This window comes from Pan troglodytes, chromosome 1 (genome assembly GCF_028858775.2).
Source record: "Pan troglodytes isolate AG18354 chromosome 1, NHGRI_mPanTro3-v2.0_pri, whole genome shotgun sequence".
NCBI lineage: Eukaryota > Metazoa > Chordata > Mammalia > Primates > Hominidae > Pan > Pan troglodytes.
Genome location: NC_072398.2, coordinates 64,109,617 through 64,137,358, shown reverse-complemented (window position 1 = coordinate 64,137,358; position 27,742 = coordinate 64,109,617). Strand labels below are relative to the sequence as shown.

The following is a 27,742-nucleotide window of genomic DNA, read 5'->3' as shown; positions in this document are numbered from 1 at the left end:
GAACACAATCATAATAGTAAGAAAAAGTGAAAGGCACCAATAAATAAACTTATTAAACATTTTTGTAAGATTGTTATGTAGAAAACTATACAACTTTAAGGATGAAAGAAAAGCATGTATTATGGAAGAGATGTGCCATACTAAGGTTTGAAAGACTCAATATCACAGAGATGTCACTTCTTCCTAAATTCATCTGTAGATTTCATGCAATTTCAATAAAATTACAAAATGGTTTTTCATGAAATTAACAGTTTAACAAATACGGAAGGATAGCCTACACCTTCTGACAATGAGTAAGAAGAAAGAGGGCTTGCCCTTTGGTTATTAAGATTTATCATAGAGCAATAATAACTAAATCGGTGTTATACCAGCACAGAGATTAGACAAATAAACCAAGGGACTGGACTAAATAAGCTAAAAAAAAAAAAAAAGGAACCAAGATCCATACATTTCCAGTCAATGAGTTCAGTTCAGTTCTACCATTGATGGTAATAGTTTGCAGGAATGAGAATCCTGTAAGTGTTTAATGCCTGAGTGACTGCTGAGGAGTGGAAGGGACAACGAGTTTGCCTAGGATGCAGATGGGGAGTTTTTCACTGAGCTCCCTTCAGTCAGGACTTCTAGCAAAAGATAGGATTTTCCGAGTGCTCTAAAGAAAACCAGAAGGCTTAAAATCCAAGAACAGGAAAAGTTTCTGATACTCACTCATGTGAGAAAAAGCATGCACAGAGAAGAGGAAATTCAGATGAAAGGAGCAATGACTGTGACCATCTGGGAGGCAGCACAGCTCGGTTAACAGCAAGGACTTTGGAGGCAGAAAGTATTTAAGTTCAAACCTTCTTCTACTACATACTGGCTGGATGACTTTGGCCAGGTTCTCTATTCTCTGTAAACCTTGATTGCTTCTTCTGTGAAACGGAGCTAATGATATCTCCATTTGGTGTTGTGAGGATTATGTGAGCTCATGCATGCAATGCTCTTAGCTCAGTGGCTGTCCCATGGTAAGGGTTCAACGAAGACTCCATGGCAGCTTTCTAGGGGAAGACAAGAGGGAAGGTAGGCGGAGAGGAAAGAGAGGTCTGTCCTGGCCAGTGTTGCTCATGGGCCGAATCAGAGAATACTGAAATTCATGGCGGCATTTCCAAGAGGGTAGAGATGATTTTGAAGTACCTAATATATGTTGCCTTTATTATTTCACCGTTCAAAAACTTTAATTCTATTTCTCATTGAATTTCAAGTTCCTCTAAAGCGGAGACAGTTCAACCCCCAGTGAATTAATGGATCTCAGCTATAAGTATCAATGGAACAGCTACTAACATCACAAAAAGAGAGGCAGCCAGCTATTATGTGCCTCCAGATGAAGAACACAGGGCCGGGCGCGGTGGCTCACGCCTGTAATCCCAGCACTTTGGGATGCCGAGGCGGGCGGATCACGAAGTCAGGAGATCGAGAACATCCTGGCTGACACGGTGAAACCCCGTCTCTACTAAAAATATAAAAAATTAGTCAGGTGTGGTGGCGGGCGCCTGTAGTCCCAGCTACTCGAGAGGCTGAGGCAGGAGAATGGCGTGAACCCGGGAATTGGAGCTTGCAGTGAGCCGAGATCGCGCCACTGCACTCCAGCCTGGGCAACAGAGTGAGACTCCATCTCAAAAAAAAAAAGAGAAGAATACACACCACCACCTATAGTCTTCACAAAAGGATTGATTCTTTTCTGTGGCAGCATAGTATTCCAAGGTGTATATGTACCACATTTTCTTTATTGATGGGCATTTAGGTTGATTCCATATCTTTGCTACTGTGAATAGTGCTGCAATGAATACATGCATGCAGTCCTTTGCAGGAACATGGATGGAGCTGGAGGTCATTATTCTTAGCAAACTAACGCAGGAACAGAAAACCAAATGCCATTTATTCTCACTGCTGAGTGAGCGCTAAATGATAAGTACACATGGACACATAGAAGGGAACAATAGACACTGAGCCCTATCAGAGGGTGAACGGTGGGGGGAGAGGGAGGATCAGAAAAAATAACTAATGGATACTAGGCTTAATACCTGGGTGATGAAATAATCTGTACAACAAGCCCCCACAGCACTTCGTTTACCTATGTAACAAACCTGCACGCACTACACATCTTCCCCTGAACTTAAAATAAAAGTTAAAAAAAAGGATTGATTCTGAGACTGATGAAGTCTCACTATCTCTGTCAATTTGTAGAAAATACAGGAGAAATGTGTGGAACTGCACCATGAGTAAACTCCAGACTGTGAAAAACTCTGCATATCAAACAGCTCAAGTCTTTCAACAGATAATCTGCAAGTAAAAGATGTAAGGGAAATGTATAGATTAAAAGAGACATCTTTTTAAGTGAGTAAGACTATAATGTTTACAAATACATAGTTGGGTGATGAAACCATAAGGAAATAGAGGCAGACATTATTATAAAAGCTAGGATTAGTGAGGTGGTAGTCTGTTACCAGGGTAGCCCCTGCATAGGTGTTCATGCCTGTGTGTAGTCCTCTCTTGAATCTGGGCTGGCTCTGAGACCAGCTTTAACCAACAAAATGTGGCAGAGTAATGTGGCGCCATTCCAGGCCTAAGCCACAAGAAGTCCTAGAAGCTTCTACATGCTTTTACACTCTAGCAATGTAAGATCCTGACCCACCATTTAAACAGTTCAGTATCCTATTGGAGAGGTCATGTAGAAAGGCCACCTGGAGAGAAAGAAAGCCTTGTCAGCTAAGTCCAGCCACCAGCTGATCCACCAGATGCACGCATCCACAGGAATGACCACCAGCAAAAATAAAAAGTAGAACCACCCAGCCTGGACCCAGTTCAGCAGAATTGTGAGCAAATAAATACCTGTTTTAAGAGTCAGGATCTTTGAGGTAGTTATAAATAGATAACTGAAAATAGTGGTCATTTTTGGAGAAACAAAGAGGTCTAGAACTGGGACGGGGCACACAGAAGCCTCCTTTGATGGCTAGTGAAGCTCTTTCTATGTCTTGACCTGCGTAGTGGCTACTAAGTATTTGCCTTATAATGATTCACTAAGCTATGCATTTGTTTTGTGTGGCTGTCTGGGCCTATGTTTTCTTTTAAAATAAAAATAGTTTTTAAAAAGGAAAAAGAAAAAAAACCACATGGTTTGGCATAGAGACATTTACCCTTCTTCCAAAATTCCTTGAGACCATGGACCTTTTAAAAGTCACTTTGGGGCTCCTAGTAAAAACTATTAATTTATTTTAATCCTATAGACTCATTCCATACAACATCAAGCATAGAAATATAAACTTCCTTAGGTCCTAGAACCCGCAATTTGCAAAAGTGAATTAATTGCTTTCATACCTCTAAAGCGTTTATTCTCTTTTCTAAGTGAGAAAAAACATACAGTACCAAAGGTAGGGGGCACTTTTTAAAAGCTGGCATGCATTTTCGCATTGGCAGCAACTTGCTAGTCTGTTTTTAAAATGAATTTTCCAGTTTCAACGGAGAAAATCTGTATTGCATTTGGGGTTCTGTTAAATCTCTTTCTCTCTCTCTCTTTCCCTCCCTCTCTCTCTCTGTGTGTGTGTGTTGTGTGTGTGTGTGTACATATGTGTGTTAGTTTTGAACTGTTGGTAAAGTGCCTTAAACAGACTGTAGCAGATGAATTGTGCTTTTATTCTCCTGTCTTCCTTTCCATTATGCTTTTATCTTCACTTCTGACTTCATTTCCCATTTCACAGTGCAAATTGTTATATGTACCTTATTTCTTAGAGTTACCCAGCTATACTAAAAAAATTAAAATTTCTGATTAGGAGATTAAAGTTCACTGTCATGATTCACACTGCATATTTTGTAAAACGTTCACAGTACATTTATATTAATGAAATTAGAAACTACCTTTACAAATTGGGCTCCTGCTATTGCACTTTCTACCTGTGAACCCAGTTCAAACCTTCCCAGAGATTACAATAGAGTAAAAAGCTCAGTAGTTCACAGTAAAAGATAATAAAAATTACTATTGTCATCCTAGTAGTTACTATTACTAGAGCACCTTTGATGATGTGGCCCTCTTACAGCCAACGTCCATAGTAAAAAGAAGTTTTTCATCAAGACCAGGGCTTGATTCATCATCTAACTCCGTGGGATTTATCAAGGCTTGTATTGGAAGCCACAAGAGGGAAAGTCACTCTTTGGGTTCCACAAGTACAGGAGAAAATGTTAATCTGTCTCAGTCTACTGTCTTTTCTGTCTTTGTGGTTGACTCTTAGAAATCACAACTCACAAAATCCTTTATGGCTTTGCAACATGAGATTTGGTTTCCTAAAGAGCTTCCCATTTCTAAAGTATTGGTTTCAATTCACAAAGACCAAAGGAAATAGAAAGTAATTATTGATACTAGCAATTCCTAATTTGCAGTAGTTTTACTTATTTGAAACTCCTGCTAGCTTCCTTGGTAGTCTGGCATACTTGAAGGCATTTTTTTCACTTAAAATATAAAGTGATCAATATGCATTTGTGCACTATTCATAGTGGACCCTCTTTCTCCTGTTTCCTCCATCCCCACTACTCTGGAGGAGCTGCAATTTCTCACTTCTTACAAAAGCCTATTCATGTCTACAAATTTAGAGCTGAGACAAATACTATAATCTTTACCCACTTTCTACTTTCTTTGGATTACTTTTTCTTAAAGGGGACCCGATAAGGCAGCATTTAGTATACTGGTTAGGATGCTTTGGGCCGCACGTAAAAAGAAGATAATTGTATTAGATAGAATAAGGTTTGTCTATGGACAACAATAAAACCACAATAACACTGGCTTAAAGAGATGGAAGTTTCTTTCTTTCTTTCTTTTTAAGGTCCAGAGGTAAATGGTCCAGGACTGGTATGGAGGTTCTTCTCTATGAAACCACAGGAACTTAGCCTCCTTTTGTCCAGTTACTCTGCCCTACATGTGCTCCTTCTTGAAAGGACACCTCATGGTCCATGACGGCTGTCCAGCCATGGTTACAATCCAGCCAGCAGTGTGGAGACTTGGATGAAGATGGTCATACCCTTCCCCTTTAATGTCACTTTCTAGAACAGCACTTCTATCTACATCCCATTGGCCATAACTCAGCTACATAACCCCATTTAGTTGCAAAGGAGTTTGGGAAATATCTTTATTATGGGAGTTCATGTGGACAGCTAAAATTTGGGGATTCTATCACTAAACATAACGGGAGAATGCTATTGTGGATAACTAGCAATCTTCACTATTCCAATTCAAAGGGGATTTAGTGGCTCTCATAATACGAATTATGCAGGGTTAGTATATAGTGACTATCAGCAAAGTTTGTCAGGGCTCTAGCTTCTTTTCTCTGAGACACCTCAGCTTTGCAGTGCTCTAAGTATTGGCTTTGTCTTTAGGCTAGCTCCCCTCCTGCTCATCAAGATAAAAACAGCAGTGGCAGGCATCACATTCAGATGCAACAAAGTCAAAAGATGGAGAAGAAGTGCCCTTCACTTTGCCTCCTTTTTAAAAGGGAAGAAAAGTCGCCTAGAAGCAGCTGGCAAACTTCCCCTCAAGCATCACTGACCAGCTGGCAACATAATCCCATGCCTACTATAATCACTGGCAAGGAGACCACACCACCACAACAGGTACAGACCAATCAGCAGCCACCTTTCAGGGACCTTAAATGGGGCTAGTGTCTCTGAAACAGAGGGCAATATCAGGAGTTTCTTTCTTTCTTTTTTTTTTTTAAAGAGAGAGACAAGGTCTTGTCATGTTGCCCAGGCTGGTCTCAAACTTCTGGGCTCAGGCAATCCTACTGCTTCAGCCTCCCAAAGTGCCGAGATTACAGGTGTGAGCCACCAAACCTGGCCAGGAGTTTTAATGCCTGAACAAAACTGGAGTTCTGTTAGAAAAAGGAATGGGGGCTGGGCACAGAGGCTCATGCCTGTAATCCCAGAACTTTAGGAGGCCAAGGCAGGTGGCTCACTTGAGCTCAGGAGTTTGAGATTAGCCTGGGAAACATGGCGAAACCCCATCTCTACAAAAAAATACAAAAAAACTACCTGGGCATGGTGGCACATGCCTGTACCCCCAGCTACTAAGGAGGGTGAGGTGGGAGGATCGCTTGAGCCCAGGGAGGTCGAGGCTGCAGTGAGCCATGACTGTCCCACTGCACTCTAGTCTGGGTGACAGAGTGAGACCCTGTCTCAAAAAAAAAAAAAAAATGGAGGAATGGGAAAAAGATGTTGGGTTGACATACCACGGTGTCTACCATAATGCATTTCCTAACTTTCTCATCATAGTATATTGCCATTACTAGCCAACTTGGACTCTAAGATCACACTACCAAAAATATTCAGGTTAAGTCAGACCAGTTCTTATGCCCATCTCCCACCAACAAATTATGACCGAAGAAGCAAATGTGTGGACTAGTACGACACATCCACACTAAGTAGACTACAGATGTGTACAGCTCTCCCCATCCTCCACCTTGCCCATGGAGACTTCATTCTAGACACATCACTTTAAACTTTATATCTAGCCACCTAAGTTAACCCTTGTATAAATAAGAGGGAACTTCCCTGAGAAAAATATGTGCTATTTTAAAGCTGAAACTCATTTCTTATTTTATAAGCATCAGATCATTGAGAAGCTTTTGGAGGAAGCCACTGGGCCCTTTATATATTATGTAACTGACTATGCAATAATAAATCCAGTGGGGGAAAACAGTTTTCCTAACTGGTATTTGCTGCTGGCAGGCCTGCAAGTGCCCACTAGGATCTGTTTATCCCGTGGTTCTCAGCTGCAGCACTGACTGTCCAGTACTTTTCTGACCCTCCACAGGACTTCCTATGTGGGAGATCTTTCAGGTTTGTTTTCTTTTTGATTCGTTAAAAATTCAAGGGTAATTTTTAGAAGGAAATAAAATTATTGCATAAACAGGAAAACACAGTGTGGGGGGTTTTTTGGTTTTGTTTTGGGGTTTTTTTTAAGCTATAGTTTAATTTCAGGCATACCAAAAGCTTTACAGAAAAAGAGGCCGGGCATGGTGACTCATGCCTGTAATCCCAGCACTTTGGGAGGCCAAGGCGGGAAGACTGCTTGAGCCCAGAAGTTTGAGACCTGCCAGGGCAACATGGCAAAATCCCATCTCTACAAAAAATACAATTAGCTGGGCGTGGTGGCACACACCTGCAGTTCCAGCTACTCAGGAGGCTGAGGTGGGAGGATCACCTGAGCCAGGGGAGGTCAAGGCTCACAGTGATTGTACCACTACACTCAGCCTGCGTAACAGAGTGAGACCCTATCTCAGAAAACTAAAAAAAGAAAAGAAAAGAAAACATGGCATAAAGAGAGAAGAGCACCCAAACTGATCACTGATGCCTGGAATCTATGAGCTTTCTTCCTCATTAAAAAAAAGATTGGCTGGGCACGGTATCTCATGCCTATAATCCCAGTACTTTGGGAGGCCGAGGCAGGCAGATCACAAGGTCAGGAGATCGAAGCCATCCTGGCCCACATGGTGAAACCCCATCTCTACTAAAAATACAAAAATTAGCTGGGCTTGGTGGCGTGTGGCTGTAATCCTAGCTATTCGGGAGGCTGAGGCAGGAGAATCACTTGGACCAGGGAGTCAGAGGTTGCAGTGATCCGAGATCGCGCCACTACACTCCAGCTTGGTGACAGAGTGAGACTCTGTCTCAAAAAAAAAGGATCATTTTAGGTCAGTGCTAAAAGCATCATTTAAGACTAACATGACACAGCTCATGTGATCACAAGTTGGTCTCAGTATTATTTATTAATAGAAACATCTTATCAAGGGACACTACTGAAAGGCTTCTAGAAACAATCCTAAAAATTTATTCTGTTGTAAGAAACATGAGCATTGCCGTAATTTCCAAAACTAACATCTTTAGAAATGAAGTAACTCCTTAACGTAGATGATATATCTTTACCTGAAGATTAACTAAATCCTAAGAAACAATGTATTTTCAAAACATCCATATGACACAGATGTTTTGAGGCACACAAGGAATGGCAGCTGTTAAATGATTTGTCTTAAAGTAAAGGCTGATTCAGCGTCAGTAGCATAGAGCGGTTTATGATGCATACAAAATAAAGTTAACAAAAGTCACTCAAAATATATTGACTAGCTACTCTCCTTGTTAGCAAAGTTTATCAAGCTTAAAAGAAAGTTATTGTCTCAGCTTCAGGAGCTTTCAAATCTATATTTCACTGATGGCTACTTTATGAGAAACAGGTCATAAAAGTATATTTAAACTTTACTGTCATACTTCCAATCATTTTGCTTACAATTGAATCAAAGCTTGAGAATATTTATAGGCTAAAAAATGGGCAAAGAGGTAAAGATAGGGCTATGATTTTACTCAGGAACCTGGGCTTCAAAACCATCAGGAAATCACAGCCCTGTGACCCTCATTTGCTCATGCACTAACAATGTACAACACCATGCATTTTTCCAAGGTTCTTTTCTCTTTTGGCAAGACTAGCATTCTCACATGAAGCGATGAGTCTTTTTCTCTGGAGGTATTCTAACTTTAACTCTTCTGTTCCCTCTCCCACTACACATACCTTGCAAGTGCCCTCCTGAATATAGAATGAAGAGAGAAAGCTGAACAAGACTGGGAGATGTAATGACTGTCACACCATATGCTATAGGTTTACTCATTCAAACACTTGCATTACAAGTTCTTCATCTGCCCTAACTCCCTCGTACTTTTGTATATGTAATAATTTAATAGCTTTCAGAATACAGAAATTAATAGCATTTTCTTATTATCTGAGTACAATGTTTGCATCAATAGCAACAAATGGCACGGCCAGGAAGTCTTCTTTAAGCATGTTAATCCTTCACATTGCTTAACTTCAAATGATTAGTGTACTTGGCCATGCGTCCACGTTAGGTGCTCCTAAGCTTTCCAGTGAAATAAAGTCTTATATAAATGCCTTAAACACAACTTTGCTAACATTCAAATGCAAGCCCTTTCTCACTACGTTCTGTTAGATTGCCCTTTCAGTCCCTATACACTGGTAACACAAGCATGTAGCCACATTTTTAAGACTAAGGCAGGCTTCATTTATTTCTTTTAAGCTTAGTTCAGCTCTTTTACTAATATAAATAAATCATCCGTCTTTTCCCCTTTAACAAACAAAAGCAAAGAGATACTTGACCAAGTGTTATCCCCTGACAGTACAGGTTGTTGAGGATCTTTTACCTCCAAAAGCACCAGAGCAGGAATCTGTAAAATCAGCTCCGTTGCTCTTCACGTACCCTGATTTGATATCTTTTTAAAATGGTCTTAAATGTTGTGGTGACTGAAAACAAATGTGGAATAAGAACACCAAATAAATGATTTCCTCTTAGGAAAGGATTCAAGGGCCAAACAGACCTAGAGTTTAATACCTAGTCTGGAAGATATTTCTGAAGCCGAGGGTGGGGGATCTGGCGGCGGGGCGGGGGAAAGACAGTAAATTGGTAAGATAACCAAATGTTAGGTAGCGGTTGAAGGCAAGTTTGGGGTGGGGGGTGAGAAGAGGGGAGGCCAAATACACCCAGGAAATAAAGGAGATAACGAGTCAGGACTTCCTGCAGTTTCAGTTCGGTTTGGGTTTTGTTTTGTTTGTTTTGCTGCCTCACGCTCTCTACTGAGTCCCCACATCTCTGAGGGTCTCCCTAAATGAGTTTCTCCCCATCTGTAACTTTCGGGCAGTTACAAAGCACGCCAGTGTTCCTCTTTTGCTTCGCCCCTCTCCGGGGCGGGAAGGGAACGGCATGACATTGTCCTTTCTGCCGCTGATGAAATCATCCTGCAAGTGCTAGGATGAAGTGCGAGCGAAGCTGCGGCCAACGCCGCGCCTTACAAAGCCAGGCCAACATTACTAAGAGGGAAATTCTGCTTTAGCTGCCGGGAATCCCCAGGGGTATCTCTAGAAACGCGGGATATCCCCGCTGCTCTCTTGGCGGCCAGTTCAGAAACCGCTCAGAACTCAGTCCAGGGCAGGTACCGGAGGGCGAAGTGCGCCGGGCGGGGGCGGCACTGACCCCGAGGCGGCGGGAGCGGCGGAGGCGCCGGCGTCCCCACCCGCATCCTGCACCTGCCTCGCTCCCAAGCCCTCCCGGTCCCCGGTCCACACCCGCGCCGGAGCGCGCCGGCTGGGGCAGGAAACCCGACTCGCGCGGGCGGGCTGCGGTCGGGGATCCCCGCGCGCTACAGGGAGAGGGCCCGGGGCGCGCCCCTTGGGGCCCCGACCGCGGCAGCCAGCCTGGTGCACCGGTCAGGGTGCTACCCAGGCCCCCGGGCGGGCGGGCGTACCTCGGATGTAAGCGCACTTGCCCTCGTCCAGCTGGCTGGAGGCTGAGCCGCCCATGACCGCGAGCTGCCTGTGCTGAGCGCGGAAACTGCCCGGCCCGCGCCCAGGGGATTGGCCGCTCTGGTCCGCGCCCACTGCTAGCTCCTGGAGGTTGATCCGACAGCGAACCCGGCTCTGAAATTAAGAGCAAACTTCCTTCGAGAGGCGAGAGACAGGAGGCAAGAGGCGTCGCCTTCTGGGGCGCCTCCTCCAGGTCCGCGCCTTCTGAGGATCCGTGGGCCGGCCCGGGGGCTGTCTTCCCGCCCTCGCCTAGCTGGTGAGCTCCGACGGGCTGGCAACCGAGGAGGTCGGCCAGCTCCTCCTCCTCGCCCACGGTCACTTCTTGTTTTCATCCCTTTGGGGCATCCAAGAAACACCTTGGAGGAAGTGGACCGTTTCTCAAGTGACTAAATCTCTGTGAGCTGGAACTTTCCCAGCTCACATCCTTCGAGGTGGAGCTCAAGATCACGTTGCCTTGTAAGTGTTGCTGTCCAAGAAGCAACAGTTCTTCCCAAGCATTACCTGGGAGCCTGTTAGAAATACAAAATCTGAGCGCTTTCGTCCACCACCCCTCTACACACACACATACACACACACACAGACACACACACACTTAGAATCTGTGGGAGTGGGGCCCAGCAATCTGTGTTTGCACAAACCCTCCAGGGAATTCTGATGCCCGCTGAAGTTTGAGAACTAGAGGTAAACTATATCTTTCTGCAGGCGAGAACCTGGACCAAGGAGGGAGTGGGGAAATGAGGAAAAAAGGAAAGAGAAAAAAAAATGGAAAGACAGGGAAAAACTAAGGCTTGGCCCTGCAATATACTCCCAGCCCTGAAACTTCCTAAGACTTGATGAACGTCTGTCCTTACCCCTTTACTTTCCATTCCTCTCCTTAACTGGAAATCAATCATTAGAAAAGATATTTGTTCTTTTCCCACAACCACTATTTAGCTTGGCAGCCTCTCGGAACAAGACCCACTTGGGCAGAGGGGTCACCACTGATTTCATCCTATTCTTAGTAGTCAGTTATTTTGCGACTCCTATTGACTTAACCTCAAGGTCAAATGGTCTGTATACACTAGAACCAGGCCTGAGGAGGACTTTGAAGGCTTTCCCACACACCCCCGCCTTCCCTATTAGCTAACTTGCACTTTAACACAATTATTTCATCACACTCACACCCAATCTCTCACACTCTACATTCCAATCTGTCAGTAAATCCTGTCAATTCAGCTTTTAAATATGTCCAATAGCCAACCAATTCTCATCCCCTCTACTGACATCCCATATCATTCCTCACCTCAGTCATTACACTAGCTGCCTAACTGATCTACCTTCTTCAGAGAAAAGCCACGACGTCTATCAGGGCCTAGGTGGAGTTTCCTCTGTGATCTTCTCTACCACCACTCCTTGTTCTCTCTGTTCCAGCCCTACTAGCCTTTTTTTTTACTCTTTCTGAGACACATCAAGCTCAGGGCCTTTGCACTTGTTTTTCATTTCTGTAGGATGCTCTTCCTTCAGATATTCACATAGGTTACTCTCTCAGTCATTTCATTCAAGCCTCCACTTTAATGCTAGTAATTCAGAGAGGTTCTCCTTGACCCAGGAACACCAGCCATCACCTCTCTCTGCCACTTGCTCTTCATTATTTCTGTTTCATATCACTTAGCATCATCTAACACATATTTCTTTGTCTATCTTCCCCCACTGCGATGTAAACTCTATAAGATCAGGGATTTTCTTTGTTGTTATTGTTGTTTCTTGGGGCTTTTTCCCTCAAAATTTCTGTTTCCTTTTTTATTATTATTTTTCCTCTTATGGCAGGGATTTTTTTGTCTATTCTGTCCTCTGCTGTATTTCAAATGCCTAGAAGAGCACCTAGCATGTAGTAGGTGTCCAGTAGATAACCACTGAATAAGTGAATGAATGAAAAATAAAATGTAAAAATCTGTACTCAACAAAAACTGTGATCTCAAGCATTTCCAGATAACAACTCAATGATTTAAAATATTTAGTGTTGAACTCTTCTCTCAATACTCTAGTTGGCTCCTAGAATTAAGTGTATCTTCTTGGAGAAGTAATTTCTTTGACTATATAAATTGCTATAACTGTGCCTCAGAATACTGTTATTGTTATTGAAGAAAACTAGCTTGGATCTCCTGCCAGAAGTGTAGTTTTAGCTTGTCACCTCTACTTCAGGAATACTCTGAGAAAGGACTGATTATCCTCATCTACCCTTATCCACTCATTTGTAAATATTCACGGATGAAACAGAGTACAAAGATGGATTCACACAAACAAATGGAAAAACATTCAATGCTCATAGATAAGAAGAATCAATATTGTTAAAATGGTCATACTGCCCAGAGCAATGTACAGATTCAAAGCTCTTCCTATCAAACTACCAAAGACATGCCTCACAGAATTAGAAAAAACTATTCTAAAATTCAGATGAAACCAAAAAAGAGCCTGAATAGCTAGCGCAATCCTAAGCAAAAAGAACAAAGCTGTTGGCATGGCATGATCTGACTTCAAACTATACTAGAAGGGTACAGTCACCAAAACAGCATAATACTGGTACAAAAACAGTATACCAAAAATATTGGACAAAAACAGATACATAGACCAACGGAACAGAATAGAGAAATAAACCAGAAATAAAGGTGCACACCTACAACCATCTGATCTTCAACAAAGCTGACAAAAGCAATGGGGAAAGGACTCTCCCTATTCAATAAATGGTGCTGGAATAACTGGCTAGCCATATGCAGGTGATTGAAACTGGACCCCTTCTTTTTTCTTTTTTTTTAGACGGAGTCTTACTCTGTCACCAGGCTGGAGTGCAGTGCCGCTACCTTGGCTCACTGCAACCTCTGCCTCTTGAGTTCAAGGGATTCTCCTGCCTCAGCCTCTTGAGTAGATGGGACTACAGGCATGTGCCACCACACCCAGCTAATTTTGTATTTTTAATAGAGATGAGGTTTCACCATTTTGGCCAGGATGGTCTCGATCTCTTGACCTCATGATTCGCCCGCCTCGGCCTCTCAAAGTGCTGGGATTACAGGCGTGAGCCACCATGCCCGGCTGGACCCATTCTTTATATTATACCATACACAAAAATCAACTCAAGATGGATTAAAGACTTAAGTGTAAAACCCAAAACTACAAAAACTCTTGAAGAAACCTAGGAATACCATTCTAGACATAGGCACTGGCAAAGATTTCATGATGAAGACATGAAAAGCAGTTGCAACAAGAACAAAAATTGACAAATGGGACCTGATTTGACTAAAGAGCTTCTGCACAGCAAAAGAAACTATCAACAGAGTAAATAGACAACTCAGATAATGGGAGAATATATTTGTGAACTATGCATCTAACAGAGATCTAATATCCAGAATCTGTAAGAAATTTAAAGTAGCAAGTAATAAACAAACAACTCCATTAAAAAGTGGGCAAAGGACATAAGCAGACACTTTTCCAAAGAAGACATATACACAGCCAACAAGCATATGAAAAAATGCTCAACATTACTAATCATTAGAGAAATACAAATCAAAACCACAATGAGATACCATCTCATACCAGTTAGAGAGCTATTATTAAAAAGTTCCGGTGGGGTGCGGTGGCTCACGCCTGTAATCCCAGCACTTTGGGAGACCGAGGCGGGCAGATCACGAGATCAGGAGATGGAGACCATCCTGGCTAACACGGTGAAACCCCGTCTCTACTAAAAATACAAAAAATTAGCCGGGCGTTCTGGCGGGCGCCTGTAGTCCCAGCTACTCGGGAGGCTGAGGCAGGAGAATGGCGTGAACCCGGGAGGCGGAGCTTGCAGTGAGCCGAGATCGCGCCACTGCACTCCAGCCTGGGCGACAGAGCGAGACTCCGTCTCAAAAAAAAAAAAAAAAAAAAAGTTACCACTGCTGGTGGGAATGTAAATTAGTTTAGCCACTGCGGAAAACAGTTTGGCAATTTCTCAAAGAACTTAGAACTACCATTCAACCCAACAATCCCATTATTGGATATTACCCAAAGGAATATAAATCACTATACCATAAAGACATATACATACATATGTTCATTGCAGTGCTATTCACAATACCAAAGACATGGAATCAACCCAAATGCCCATCAACAGTAGACTAGATAAAGAAAATGCGGTACATATACTCCATGGAAGTCTACACAGCCATAAAAAAGAATGAGATCATGTCCTTTGCAACAAAGTGGATGGAGCTGGAGGCAATTATCCTAAGTGAATTAACACAGGAACAGAAAACCAAATGCCACATGTTCTCACTTATAAATGGCAGCTAAACTTTGAGTACACATGGACTTAAAGAAGGGAAAAATAGACATCAGGGCCTATTTGAGGGTGGAGGGTGGAAAAAGGGCTAGGATAAAAAAACTGCCTATCAGCCAAGCACAGTGGCTCATGCCTGTAATCCTAGCACTTTGGGAGGCCAAGGCAGGAGGATCACTTAAGTCTGGGAGTTCAAGACCAACCTAGGCAACAAAACAAAACCCCACCTCTACAAAAAATACCAAAAAAATTAGCCAGGCGAGGTGGCATGTGTCTATTGTTCCAGCTACTCTGGAGGCTGAGGTGGGAGAATCACTTGATACCAGGAGGCAGAGGTTGCAATGAGCTGAGATTGTGCCCCTGCATTCCAGCCTGGGCAACAGAGCAAGACCCTGTCTCAAAAAAACAAAACAAAACAAAAAAACTACCAATTGGGTACTATACTTATTACCTAGGTGACAAAATAATATGTACACCAAACCCCCACAACAGGTAAGTTCTCTACAGAATAAACCTGCATGTGTACCCCTGAAATTAAAATAAAAGTCAAAAAAATAGAATAAAATATTTTTAAAGATGGATTCATATAGCATAGGATTACAGGTTAGCAGGTTTGTAACCTGGCAGTTCCAGCTTTGAATTAATTAATAACCATGTGACCTGGTCAAGTTGCTTAACTTACTTGTCTCAGTTTCATCTGTTAAGTGGAGCTAATTACATTTACCTCATGAACTGTTGTTAAAATTAAGTTTGATCAGGTCTATGAATGACTTGACATATTCCCAAGAGCATAGTGAGTGTTCAGTAAAGGGAAGCTAGGATTATTATTATCAGAAAGGGCAAAAGTGAGGAAGGAAAGCAATTTTCTAGAGAAGGCGAAATTTTAATTGGACCTTGAAACTTATTGATGTTACATGAAGAAAGAGCTACGGCTTCCTTTCTTCCCCCAAACAAAGTTCTTTTTCCCCCAATGGTTTACAGGAAAAATTAAGGAATTCATTATTTTAGTCATAGTATTTAATATTTGCAAATCCTATGTGGGCATCATTTTATTAATCACACACTAAAAATGAGTCTCCAAGCAATTCAATAACTTTATGAACCAGATTCAATTTCACATTATTCAAATCAGCTACTTCAGAAAATTTTCTTTGCAATGTTAGTTTCTGTACTGTATCTGTATTTTGTATTAAAATACTCTTAAGACCATTTCTTTAAGGTAATTATCACACACTAAAATGATTACTTTTTAAACATCTTCACTGAGATATAATTCGTATGCCATAAATTCACCCTTTTTGCCAAAGGCTCGAATTAGTTCAGTAGTCATTTAACACCTTTAAAATGTGTGTGTGTGTGTGTGTGTGTGTGTGTTTGGATTCCCTTGCACATCATAGAACTATGAAGCCCTTGTTTGCCATGGTCTCATATGAGTTAGTGGAATCTATCTACTTAACTGCCTGCAGAGCAGAGACTATTTCAAACTTCTTTGTAATCCTCCAAGTACCTTATACAGCCTTGTGATATAGGAGTAGAAATTCTGTAATTGATTAATTGATAAGTGCACACAGTAGTTTACATCATTACTCATTTAATCTTCACAAAAACCCACTAAGGCAAGCACTATTATTATCACCACTTCACAGATGAGGAAACCAAGGTTAAGAAGTTTTAGGAATTTATCTAAGATCACCTGTGACCTGGGCTTGTCTGACTTGAGTTCATCCTCTTAACCATAATAATGCTTTTATCTTAAATCTTGATTTTGTTTATTTATGTAAGTAATCCAAGTTTTACTATAAAAAATTAGAAAATATAGATAAATAATAAGAAAAATGGAGAAAAATGTCTAAATCCCAACATCGATATCTTTAGATAGCCCCAATTACCAGTTTGGTGTAAATTCCTACAGATTCACATATAATTATGAATACATGCATAATTATAATTTATAAGTATATATAAACTTACTAGAATTACTTATTCACCAAAATGAGATGTTGCGCTCTATACATTCTTTAATCTGTGTCATAATTTTTCATATGGAATGTTTCCACTTAACTAAATATTTATTTCTAGGTCAATGGTATTTCACTGTATAAATGTAGCTTAATTCATCTACCTACTAACAATGTGTAATTCTCATTTGCATACCCCTATATTACACTGGACATTTTAATATCTTTTAAAATTAGCCTATCATTATTATTATTATTACTAATACTTGTCAATTTGGGTGTCTAAATAGGTGTCATATTCTGTTGCTCAATTTTGAAATTTTTAATGAGGAAGAATATTTTTTCCATGGGCTTTCTGGCCATATGTGTTCCTTCTTTGTGAATTGCCTATTCTTGTACTTCTCCATTTTTCTATTGATTTCTTATCCTTATTGTTATGGAAACATTTTATATCTATATTAGAGACATTAACCCTTTTACTGTAAAACACATTGCAAATTAAACAAATTTTTCTCACTGAAACATATTTCCCTGTGCTCTATATTGGATTTTCTTTTCTGAATATTGACCTAACTGCAGGCAAATTTAAAAATCAGATTTGTCTCTGCCACCTTCTCATCTTTCCTCATTCCCTCTTAGCCTTACGTAATGTCTAAAGAATGCCTAGCCTAATCAATAATATCTCTTATAGGTTGTTGTACCTAGGGTTTTTATACAAAATGGATTAACTTGGAAGTCATTTTATGAATTTTTTAAAAATATATAAATTTGTTTACTTACTAGCTGCCTCAAAAGACGGTTATAATAATCTAATACAATCTGTCTTAGGGGCTCAAAGTTTACATTGGAAAAGACTAGGCTTTAATCCTCATTCTGATACTGGCTTGCCTCATGATCTTGGGAAATAACTTAAATTTTCTAAGCTTCATATTCCTTATCTTCAAAATAGGTATCTGCAAAAATTAGATAAGATCATATGTGTAATATACTTAATACATGACTATACCTACATATTTAGCATTCTCTAAATGAAGCTAATATATAACTAGTGATAAATAAAAAGATACTTTAACTGTTTTATCAGTGCTAGTCCTTTTTATTCATATGCTTGTTATAATACTTTTGTGGCCAGTACATCAAACTCCCCAGGGGCAGGTATTCATACCAATTTTGAAAGGGAAAATGTGTATTACTATGTTTTAATTGTATATGTGAACAACAAAACATAACTGTCTTCATAATACAAACTATAGAAAGCCAAGCTGAATAAAATCTTTTCTAGAGGTAACATGTTGAAGATGGAATCCAATTTCTGCTTATCAATGACTCTTGAAGTTGCAGGAATTCCAGGACTGTGCGGCATTTTTATTGGAAAAAGACAGATATTTTTTAAGTTGAGAAACACTTGCTTAATGTGCTTTTCAAATGTAAGTCATCACAATTATATATAAACCTCTAGTATTTGCATAAGACCATAGACACAGAATAGAAGTTCAAGTATTTTAACAGAAACCAGCAAAGGCTTGGAACTAAGGATGACAACTCTAGAACCAAGGAGACGTTTAGATGTGTAGGCACCAGTCTTTCAAATCTGACAAATACCAGACCAGCACAGTTGCCCTTGTGAAAACTGTAGCCATATTACCGCCAAAGATAAACAGATTACATCGGTTCTTCTGAAGTCAAGGCTCTGAAGGACCTTGTATTTGGGGAAGTTAGTTTAGTGTTAGTGCACAAAGGGAAGAGTGCCACCTGCTGGGCCACCGATGATGCTCCCCGTGGGGCCACAGCTACTGGGCAGGGTGGGAAAGAACACTGACTCCGGTCCAAATCAAATTCATTTTGCTACATCTAGATTAGCTTAACAGTCGTTTGGAATTATTCAGCGATTTCTTACAAATATTAATATCCAAGCTTCTTTCTCCTCAGCTAACAAGTGAATCACTCTTTGAGAACAGAACTTTTCCGGCTAAATTTATTTTAGGGGGCTAATTCTAGTATTTTAACATGCAAACTTGTACACATGTGCAAGCTTTGTACCCACAAAATGTGCTCACAACACACATTTTTGACATTAATTATATTTTGTAAAGCACAGGGTTTTTTTCATTCTTTTGACTTAAGAGTCATCGTTCCCTCTTCTCTTTACAGTGCAAAATGCCAGCACAGTAATTCTCTTAGTCAGGTGTCAGTAGTTGCTGAGAATAGGCCAGGGCTCTGATTTCTATTCTATTGTGCTTGAATGGGGAGATGAGAAGAAGTTTTTATTTATTTATTTTTTGAGACAGGGTCTCGCTCTGTCACCCAGGCTGGAGTGCTGTGGCACGATCTCAGCTCATTGCAACCTCCTCCTGGGTTCAAGCAGTTCTCCTGCCTCAGCCTCCCGAGTACCTGGGACTACGAGTGCACACCACTATACCCAGCTAATTTTTGTATTTTTAGTAGAGATGCGGTTTCACTATGTTGGCCAGGCTGGTCTTGAAATCCTGACCTTAAGTGATTCACCTGCTTTGGCCTCCCAAAATGCTGGGATTACAGGCATGAGCCACCGCGCCCAGCCGGGAAGAAGTATTGGTGGTGGAACCACAAGGGCATGTAGGAACAGTGGGACTGATTTGTCAAAGTGGGGTGGGGTATTATGTCACTAATGTTGTTTAGAATTCCTGCACATGGTGATTTAAAAAAATGCAAGCTGAGTTAGTTTTATTATTGCTTTTCAGTGCTCTACAGAGTGTACCCCTTTTTGCCTGAACCAAGGACAGACCACTCCCACAGCATTCCTTCCGATATACCTCTAAATATTTTCACTCACAAATGGTGTAAGGAGTGAGGCAGAGATGTCTGGATTTATATGCCTTGTTTATGGAAGGAATATACGCTCTTCTACACTGGCATGACTTATTGTACCTAATTAAAATTATCTGCATCCATACTGCCTTAAAATCTTTTTCCTATTTTGACATTGTACCAATTATCAATTCATTTGGGTTACAAATTATAAAGCTATCATATTAAATATCTTAAGGTGAGTTCATATAATCAGATTGCATGCCTTGTAAAATTTAGCTAAAATCAGCTCATTGCCAGAGTAACAGTATTGAAGGAGAAGAAGGAAAGAGTAATCTAAACATCAAAACACATCATGGTAGTCTATTTCCAAACTAGGTTAATCAGGATCTTGCCCAGGATTTTTCTACTGTAGTTATTGAAGAAAACTGTTGCTTTCCCCTGGGGTCAATAAGTTGGTAGAATAGGTATCTTGAGCCACCAAGCGGACATTTGTCTACCAGAAGGACAGACTTTGATTGAAAGAAAAGAATTTTTTGATGACATCTCATTAGTTGAGCCCTGGTTTGCCCAGTTACATGAAACAAATCCTCTCATTTGTGTTTGTTAAGCAAGTTTGAATTGGATTTCTGTCTTCCCAACAAAAAGTATTTTGACAAATAGAAGGCTTTAAATATCGTGCTTGTGTGCAAGATTAAAATATTCTGTAGTTATACTATATCCTTTTATATAATTGATTAAAGCAAATATAAGCAGATCATTTTCTATGAGTGATTTGCAGCACATGCCAACAAATGGCAGTTGCCACAATATATAACAATTTACTTTTCTCATTCGTTATTCTCTATAGTCAGTTTTGAAACTGATTTATTTTCATCCTAGACATTTCGTTAATTATTGACTACACATATACACTAATTCCAATTTATATTTAAAAGCAGCTGGCTGAAATCTTGGCAAGAGAATTAGCTGTGATTCCACACCTCATGATCTGAATATATATAAATATAGTCCGACCTTACTCCCATTTTATTCATTTTTTTAAAAACTAGATTCATAAAATTCTAACTTCTAGTTCAAGTCATGCTGCAATTAAATTAGGAAACATGGCAGACTTTGGGTTAGAACTAAATCAGATTGGCAGAAATTTTGCAACCTTAATGGCCATGTTTTACATACTGTTATTGAAGTTACAGCCCTATAAATTATATGATTTAATCTTAGAATTCTTGGAAATTACCATTAATTTATAATAACTTTAATTTAGAGAGAGCACAGTGTAGATAAATTAAACAATATTGAGACAGCTATCATGAAAGTATCAGTAGAAAACGAGCTGGAGAACAAGGACAGTGTCAACTTTCTGGGTTTTCAATGGGATTTTTTGTTTGGTTTTGTTGTTTGTCGGGGAGTTTTTGTTTGTGTGTTTGTTTAGTTTTGGTTTTTTGAGACAGATGCACTATGATCTTTATTGCTATGGCTTGGTATCCACTGACTGGAATAGCACCAGGCTTATGGTCAGTGCTCAATAAAGGTTTATTGAATGAATGAGTGTTCTATAATAGATGCAAATCTGGTGCAACATGAGTTTTTCTGTTATTGCTGTAGGTAATAAAACATGGCCATTGTGTACTAAATCAGAAGGAATTTTCATGTGTCCCTTTTTCAAGCTTCCTCATCCTAATAGTAAAGGAACTGAGACCAGAAAAGGTAAAGCGACTACCCAAAACAGAGAAAGGAATAGTAAATCAATTAACAAACATTTATCAAATAGGGTACACTATTTCAGATAATGAGGACACAGCAGAGCATAAGGCAGTTAAAGTCTCTGTCTTCAAGGAGTTTATATTCCAGTGGCAAAAGTGATGAACATGTAAATGAATAAGATAATTGCAGGCCCTGATAAAATGATGCTACAAAAATACTAATACAGAATATTGGGATGGAGAATGATGGAGGGTGGAGAGAAACACAATTGACTTAGATTATTCAGAACTGGATGCTGTAAAGACTCTCATAGGGTTGCTGAGGTCTGAATGACAAGGAGACAGCCATGCAAAGGTATGGAGGAAGGGTATTGGAAATGCAAGTACGAAGGGTCTGAGATGGAAACAAGCTTGATGTGTTTCATGAAAATAAAACAGCCATAGTGTTTCAACCAGAATGAGGAGGAGAAGAAAATGAACAGAGACAAGGTTAGCTGGGCCAACACCAAACCCTGTAGAACACTGTGTATCCGGAAAATTAGCTGTGGGTTTTTACAGGGTGTGATGAGACACTGTTCAAAAGGTTTTGAGGAAAGGAGTCATATTATCTAATTTTCACTTTAGAAAAATCACTCAGGCTACTGTGTGGAGAATGGACTTGGATAAGGCAAGAGATGATGCTATGAGACTAATTAGAAGACTGCCCCAGTAATCCACGCTGAATGATGGTCACTTGGACTAGAATTGACAGTAGAGAGGGTGAGCAGTAGCTGGACTCAAGACATTTGTAAGTACCTATAGGACTTACCGCTAGATGCATTTGGGCAAATGAAGATGCCATTTACAGTGATGGAGAAGACTCTGGAAAATGAATTGGGAGAATGGGGAAATGATTAGCTCTGCTTTGGACATGTCAAGTCTGAAATTTTTTTAAATCAACTTTCTCAGGTTTAATAAGCCTGAAATTTTTATTAAACATTCAAGTGGAAATGCTAAAACGTAGTTGGATAGATAAGTCTGGACTTCAAAACAGAGGTCAGGAGAGGCGACATGGACTTGGACATCACCAATAAAGAGATGATATTCAAAGCCATGGCTCTAGGGAAACCCTGTGGTTAGGGAAGAAAGGAGGACTGAGACAGTCTGGAGCACTGTGAGATATTTTCTGGAGGAAGAGGAGCCAGGAAAAAAAAAAAGGCTGAGAAAGAGCACAGAAGAGTCTGGCTTCCTGGATGTCTCATGGACAAGCTTGATAAGGACTGTTATTAATATGGAAATGGGAGAATGGGGGAAGGAAAGCCTGACTGACATGTAGTGAGGTAAGAACGGGAGGTGAGGACAAAGCAGCAACAAGTTAAACATGGCTTTCAGAAATGTTCCCACGGAGTGAGGAAGTCCTGAAGAGGGCAACAGAGGATGATGTACAAAGCAATGTAAGGAAGATTTCACCTTTGGCCTTGGATACAGCAGGGATGCTTCTTCCACTGTGACTTGTGGGAAGGTTAGCTGCTTGGGGTCAGGTGCAGGTGCAGATGTGCTGCAGGATTTGGTGAATTCTTGACTAATTCCGTCAAAGTTAAACCCAATTTTTCCAAATCCTACTTCAGATTGCAATCACGTAGCCACCATTAGAATTATAAAGTCATATTTTTGTATTGGACACAATAGCTGAAAGTTTTGAAAGATGTAATTCCTACTTCTACTGATTTGCAGTGTGAGATTATTCTACAAATGTAATCATCTAAGTTTAGTGGTGCAAAAGTGTCATTACTTAATCAAATGAAATTATTATAGCACCAAGCTTATTTTGAATACAGTGTAAAAGAGACATCATCCTAAGTTTCTAATTGTTCAAAGGAATAAAGTCAACAAACTAAGAAACTAGAAAAAACCAAGGTCCTTAAAATCATCGTTGAACTACTGAATTATGCAACTCTGGAACGGCCTTATCCCAGATTTCTTGTTATGTGAGTTAATAAATGTACTGATTGTTTGAGCTGGTTTTTGTTGATTATTGCCACTTATAGCTGAAAGCAGTTTAACAGGCATTGTATTTTACTGGAATAACTGGTAGCCATCTGGAAAAAAATAAAGCTCAAACCTTACACAAAAATAAATTCCAGACAGATCAAAATATAATCAAAGCTAAAGGTTAACTATCACCATTCCTAATTTTGTACAAAAGCAGCAGAAACTTTCAAGTAAAAGCTGTTCTTTTACATTTTAACTTGATTATTCTAAATGATATGTAAGGCATTTAAACTGGGCTATCTATAGTAACAAATGGAACAAATGGTGAATAATACAAATGCCAGCAACAACTGACAAATATTTTGTCATTAAGACAATTTTCATCCTTTATTGCTCTCTTTTCCCATTTTAATATATTGCATTTTTCTTGAACTATAAAATATTATTTACTGGATGCTTGCAGATAACATTATATTATTTCCACAATTAAATATGAAACTGTCAGGAGAACCCTAAATCTACTTCTTTTCATCCTATCTGGTTTTATGTGTGAGCATCCTAGTCACTTCTATCGTCTTCAGTGAGCCCTTGAGAAAAAAGATGACAGACAGTGACAGTCATGTTGTATCCCCAGTACCCACCACCATGCCTGGAACAGGAAGGCATTCAGTGAAGTTTTGTTGAATGGATAGATGAATGAATGCATGCACACATGTGTGTGAGAAAATGGAGGGAAGGTGATACTTTTTCTGTTTCTGCTGACTTGCACAGTCAGAAGAAAGAGAACAAGTTGCTGAAGGTTCATGGAAAGCCCACAAAGAAAGAAGGTTCATCTTCTTATCCGGTTCATGAGCTCTAAGGAGCTATTGCTCAAGGGTTCTTCCTGGTTGCAGTTCTGAGAACTATTGTAGGAGGAGTGAAGAAAACATTTACTGTCTACTGCATACTAGACACTTTAATACATTATTTTATCCTCTATTTCTATTTTACAAATAAGGTAGGGGTTGTTTCTAATGGAGGTACACAATCTATCAATTGTGGGAATTAGCAAATCCTAGAACATTCGGTCTATAGCTCAATAGCCTGAACTCTGCCTATCTAAGTTCAAAATTAATTATCTTCCTCAATCAAGTGCTCTAACTTGAAAGGCAAGTTGCAGAGTAAGGCAAAAATAACAGCAGCAGTTTTATACATATTTCTGATCTCTTCCTAAGTAAAACCATTTAAAAACTCCCATTGTAGCTACTCAAGATGTACTTGCAACAACATAGTCAAGAATTCCATTAAGATTTACCTTGTTAGACTTCTTTTTGGTTTACCATCCAAATCTTTTGTGGGGAAATTTATAGATAAAATGGATGAATTATTCTATTGCTTTTTGTTATCCTATGCTAATGAATATATCTGCTAGGGTGTCTGTGATGGCTAAATTTTATGTACTAATTTGGCTAGGCTATGATGCCCAGCTGTTTGGTGAAACACTAGCCCAGATATTGCTGTGAAGATATTTTGTAGATGTGATTAACATCTACAATCAGTTGAGTTTAAGTAAAACTCAATAATGTGGGTTTTTCTTGTTCAGTCAGCTGAAAGACATAATTGCAGAACTGAGGACTCCTGGAAAGGAAGGAATTCTGCCTCAAGACTGTAACACAGAAATCCTGCCAGATTTCCCAGGCTGCAGGCTTGCCCTACATATTTCAGACGTGCCAGCCCCACAATTGCATGAGCCAGTTCCTTAAAAAGATATTAACATAAGGGCAATCAGGAATAATAGGCAGATGCCCTTTCTGGCATAAATATTTGGGAACCTTGATCCTATATAACCCGATTCCTTTTGCTCTTATTACTAATCTCTATGGATTCACTCCTGTTGACTCTCCAGTCTCAGAACTTCTAAATAAATTTGCCCTGCTCACACAAAACGTGTGTGTGTGTGTATTAGTATATATATATAATACTATATATATTATTATATATAATAATACTATAATACTATAATACTAATACTGTATTACTAATACTATACTATACTATAATATTATATTATATATAATTATATATAATTATATTATATACATAATTATATTATAATTATATATAATTATATATAGTATAATTATATATCATATATATTATAAATAATATATCATATATATTATAATTATATTATAATATAATTATATTATATATCATATATAATTATATCATATATATTATAATTATATTATATTATAGTATATTATAGTATACTATAATACTAATACTATAATACTAATACTATATACTATTAGTTCTGTTTCTCTAGAGAACATTTGCTGATACAACAGCTATGCTATTTGCAACAGATAAAAATAAACTAGTATTAAGAAGCTAAAAGCAGCCCGGGCGCGGTGGCTCACGCCTGTAATCCCAGCACTTTGGGAGGCCAAGGCAGGTAGATCGCCTGAGGTCAGGAGTTCAAGACCAACCTGGCCAACATGGTGAAACCCCCCATCTCTAAATACACTAAACACACTAAAAATACAAAAATTAGCCAGGCGTGGTGGTGCGTGCCTGTAATCCCAGCTACTCAGGAGGCTGAGGCAAGAGAATCGCTAGAACCTAGGAGGTGGACGTTGCAGTGAGCTGAGATCACACCACTGCACTCCAGCCTGGGCGACAGAGTGAGACTAAGTCTCAAAAAATAAAAAATAAAAGATGAAAGCAATTAGGAGTCTTTCTCTCTTTGATAGCATTTATTCAGAAACATAAATTCCAAAGGCTTTGGAATCCTGCCATCTCTAATTACACTACAGATAGAATACTTCAAAAAATAAAATTGTGGGTCATTTTTATTTTAAAAATACATGTGATTTTTAGCTTTGAGAAAGTGCTAAGGTCATCATTAAGCCAGATGATGAGAAAGTGCTGCAGCTTTAAACACTCTGAAGCACTAATTTCAGAGATCCCCCTAGGATTTTCTTTCAGTCCTTAGCTTATATCCAGATTGCGTTGCAATATCCATCTTTAGATGTGCCACAATAAGTTTACAACCACTAAAATATGACATTGGAACTATCAGAAAAGCATGTGTATCCACCACAAAAAAACTTGAGGGAAGTACAACTACAGTTCACTGCGTAGTTAGGTGACAGCCATTTAGCCATATCTGGCAGCAAAGGGGAATGAAACATAAGATAAATTGAAGTGTCTGAAAAGTATACGAACCTCAAGTGTTGAAAACATGTCTATTTCTCTGAAAGATTATATAGGTAAACATTTCAGTTCTTTAAGGAGCCCCTACCATGGACCAGGGTGTTTTTCAGGAGCTGGACATAGCTTTCCCCTCCTGAGAAGATGAGGGTCTGGTGATGAAGACCAACAAACAAGACAACAAGCAGTAAGAATAATTTGTAACATGTTCAGTGCCATACTAAACTGATTCATACAATTATTCCATTTACAATGATTTATAGGAACACCTCATGCAATGAACTGAAGGTTTGCATCAGTCTAAAATTCGTATGTTGAAATCTAACTCCCAAGGTGATGATATTAGGAGGTGGGAATTTTGGGAGGTGATTAGGTCAAGAAGGTGGAGCCCTCATGAATGGGATTAGTGTCCTTATTAAAGAGGCCTCAGAGAGTCCTTTTTCCCTCTTTCCACCATGTGAGAATATCATGAGAAGTTAGCAGTCTGCAACCCGAAAGAAGTCCCTCACCAGAACGTGACCATGCTGGCACCCTGATCACAGACTCTCAGCCTCCAGAAACTGTGAGAAAGAAATACCTGTTGTTTATAAGCCAGTCTGTGGTACTTTGTTATAGCAGCCTGAATGGATTAAGACAGCTTAGGCAAGAAAGACAGAAAGACTCCTCTGCTAGAGAGAAGGGAATTGCAGAAGGAAGGTAACAAACACCCTTACAGAGAAGGTGACCTTTCAGCCAGGTCTTGAAGTCAAGGGAGCAAAGACTTTGAAGGTAAAGAGAAAAGAGACCAAGAGCAAGGAGTTATTCTCCAACAGTCCAGGCAGACAGGGGAGACTTTCAGAGGCACAGAGGCAAATTTAGGACCAGGCCAGCCACTTGGCATTGCTGTTGGGTATACAAAGGGGGCTTGCCAACATGCAGTGGGAAAGGTAGGACTTAGTGAGAGACTGGATGTGGGAAAAGGAGAGAGAAACACACCTGAGTGCTTGATCTGAGAAACTATGACTGGCAGAGAACAGAAAGCTAAAGATTTACAGAAGAAAAGGCTGCTTTGGGAGAAAGAGGATGTGTTCTGTTGGGGGATGTTGAGACTGAAGAGCCAGTGGAGCATCCAGGTAGAGATGTCAAGTAACCACTTAATAACCTGGGTCTGCCCCTCAGGAGAAAGTTTAGGCCAAAAATACAGGTTTCGTCATCATTAGCAAACTGGATGAGAATCCCCAGAGGAAGAAGCAGGACAAGGAAAGAAGATAACCAAGGAGCAAACATTGCTTGACCCTAATGTTTAAGAGGCAGGAGAAAAGAGAAAAGCCCCATAAAAAACTAAAAAAGGTAAAGGAGTTATTATTGTATATTTTTGCTTTGTTTTATTATGCTAATTATATACATGACACAAAACTTACCATTTCAATCATTTTTAAGTGTACAATTTAGTGGCATTAATTACATTCACCAAGTTGTG

The 27,742-nt window shown here is 39.8% G+C and overlaps 1 protein-coding gene across 2 annotated transcripts in view; it reads right to left on the bottom strand.

Moving 5' to 3' along the window:
• The window catches only part of NIBAN1 (niban apoptosis regulator 1), a 177,428-nt gene extending 166,099 nt beyond the window's left edge, over nucleotides 1-11,329 (bottom strand). For both annotated transcript variants that reach the window (XM_001164202.7, XM_016934089.4), the window contains exon 1: nucleotides 10,321-11,329. In XM_001164202.7, the coding sequence (XP_001164202.2) occupies nucleotides 10,321-10,375 (55 nt within the window). In that variant the 5' untranslated portion in view covers nucleotides 10,376-11,329. The remainder of the gene's footprint in view (nucleotides 1-10,320) is intronic.
• Between the last annotated feature and the right edge of the window lie 16,413 nt (nucleotides 11,330-27,742).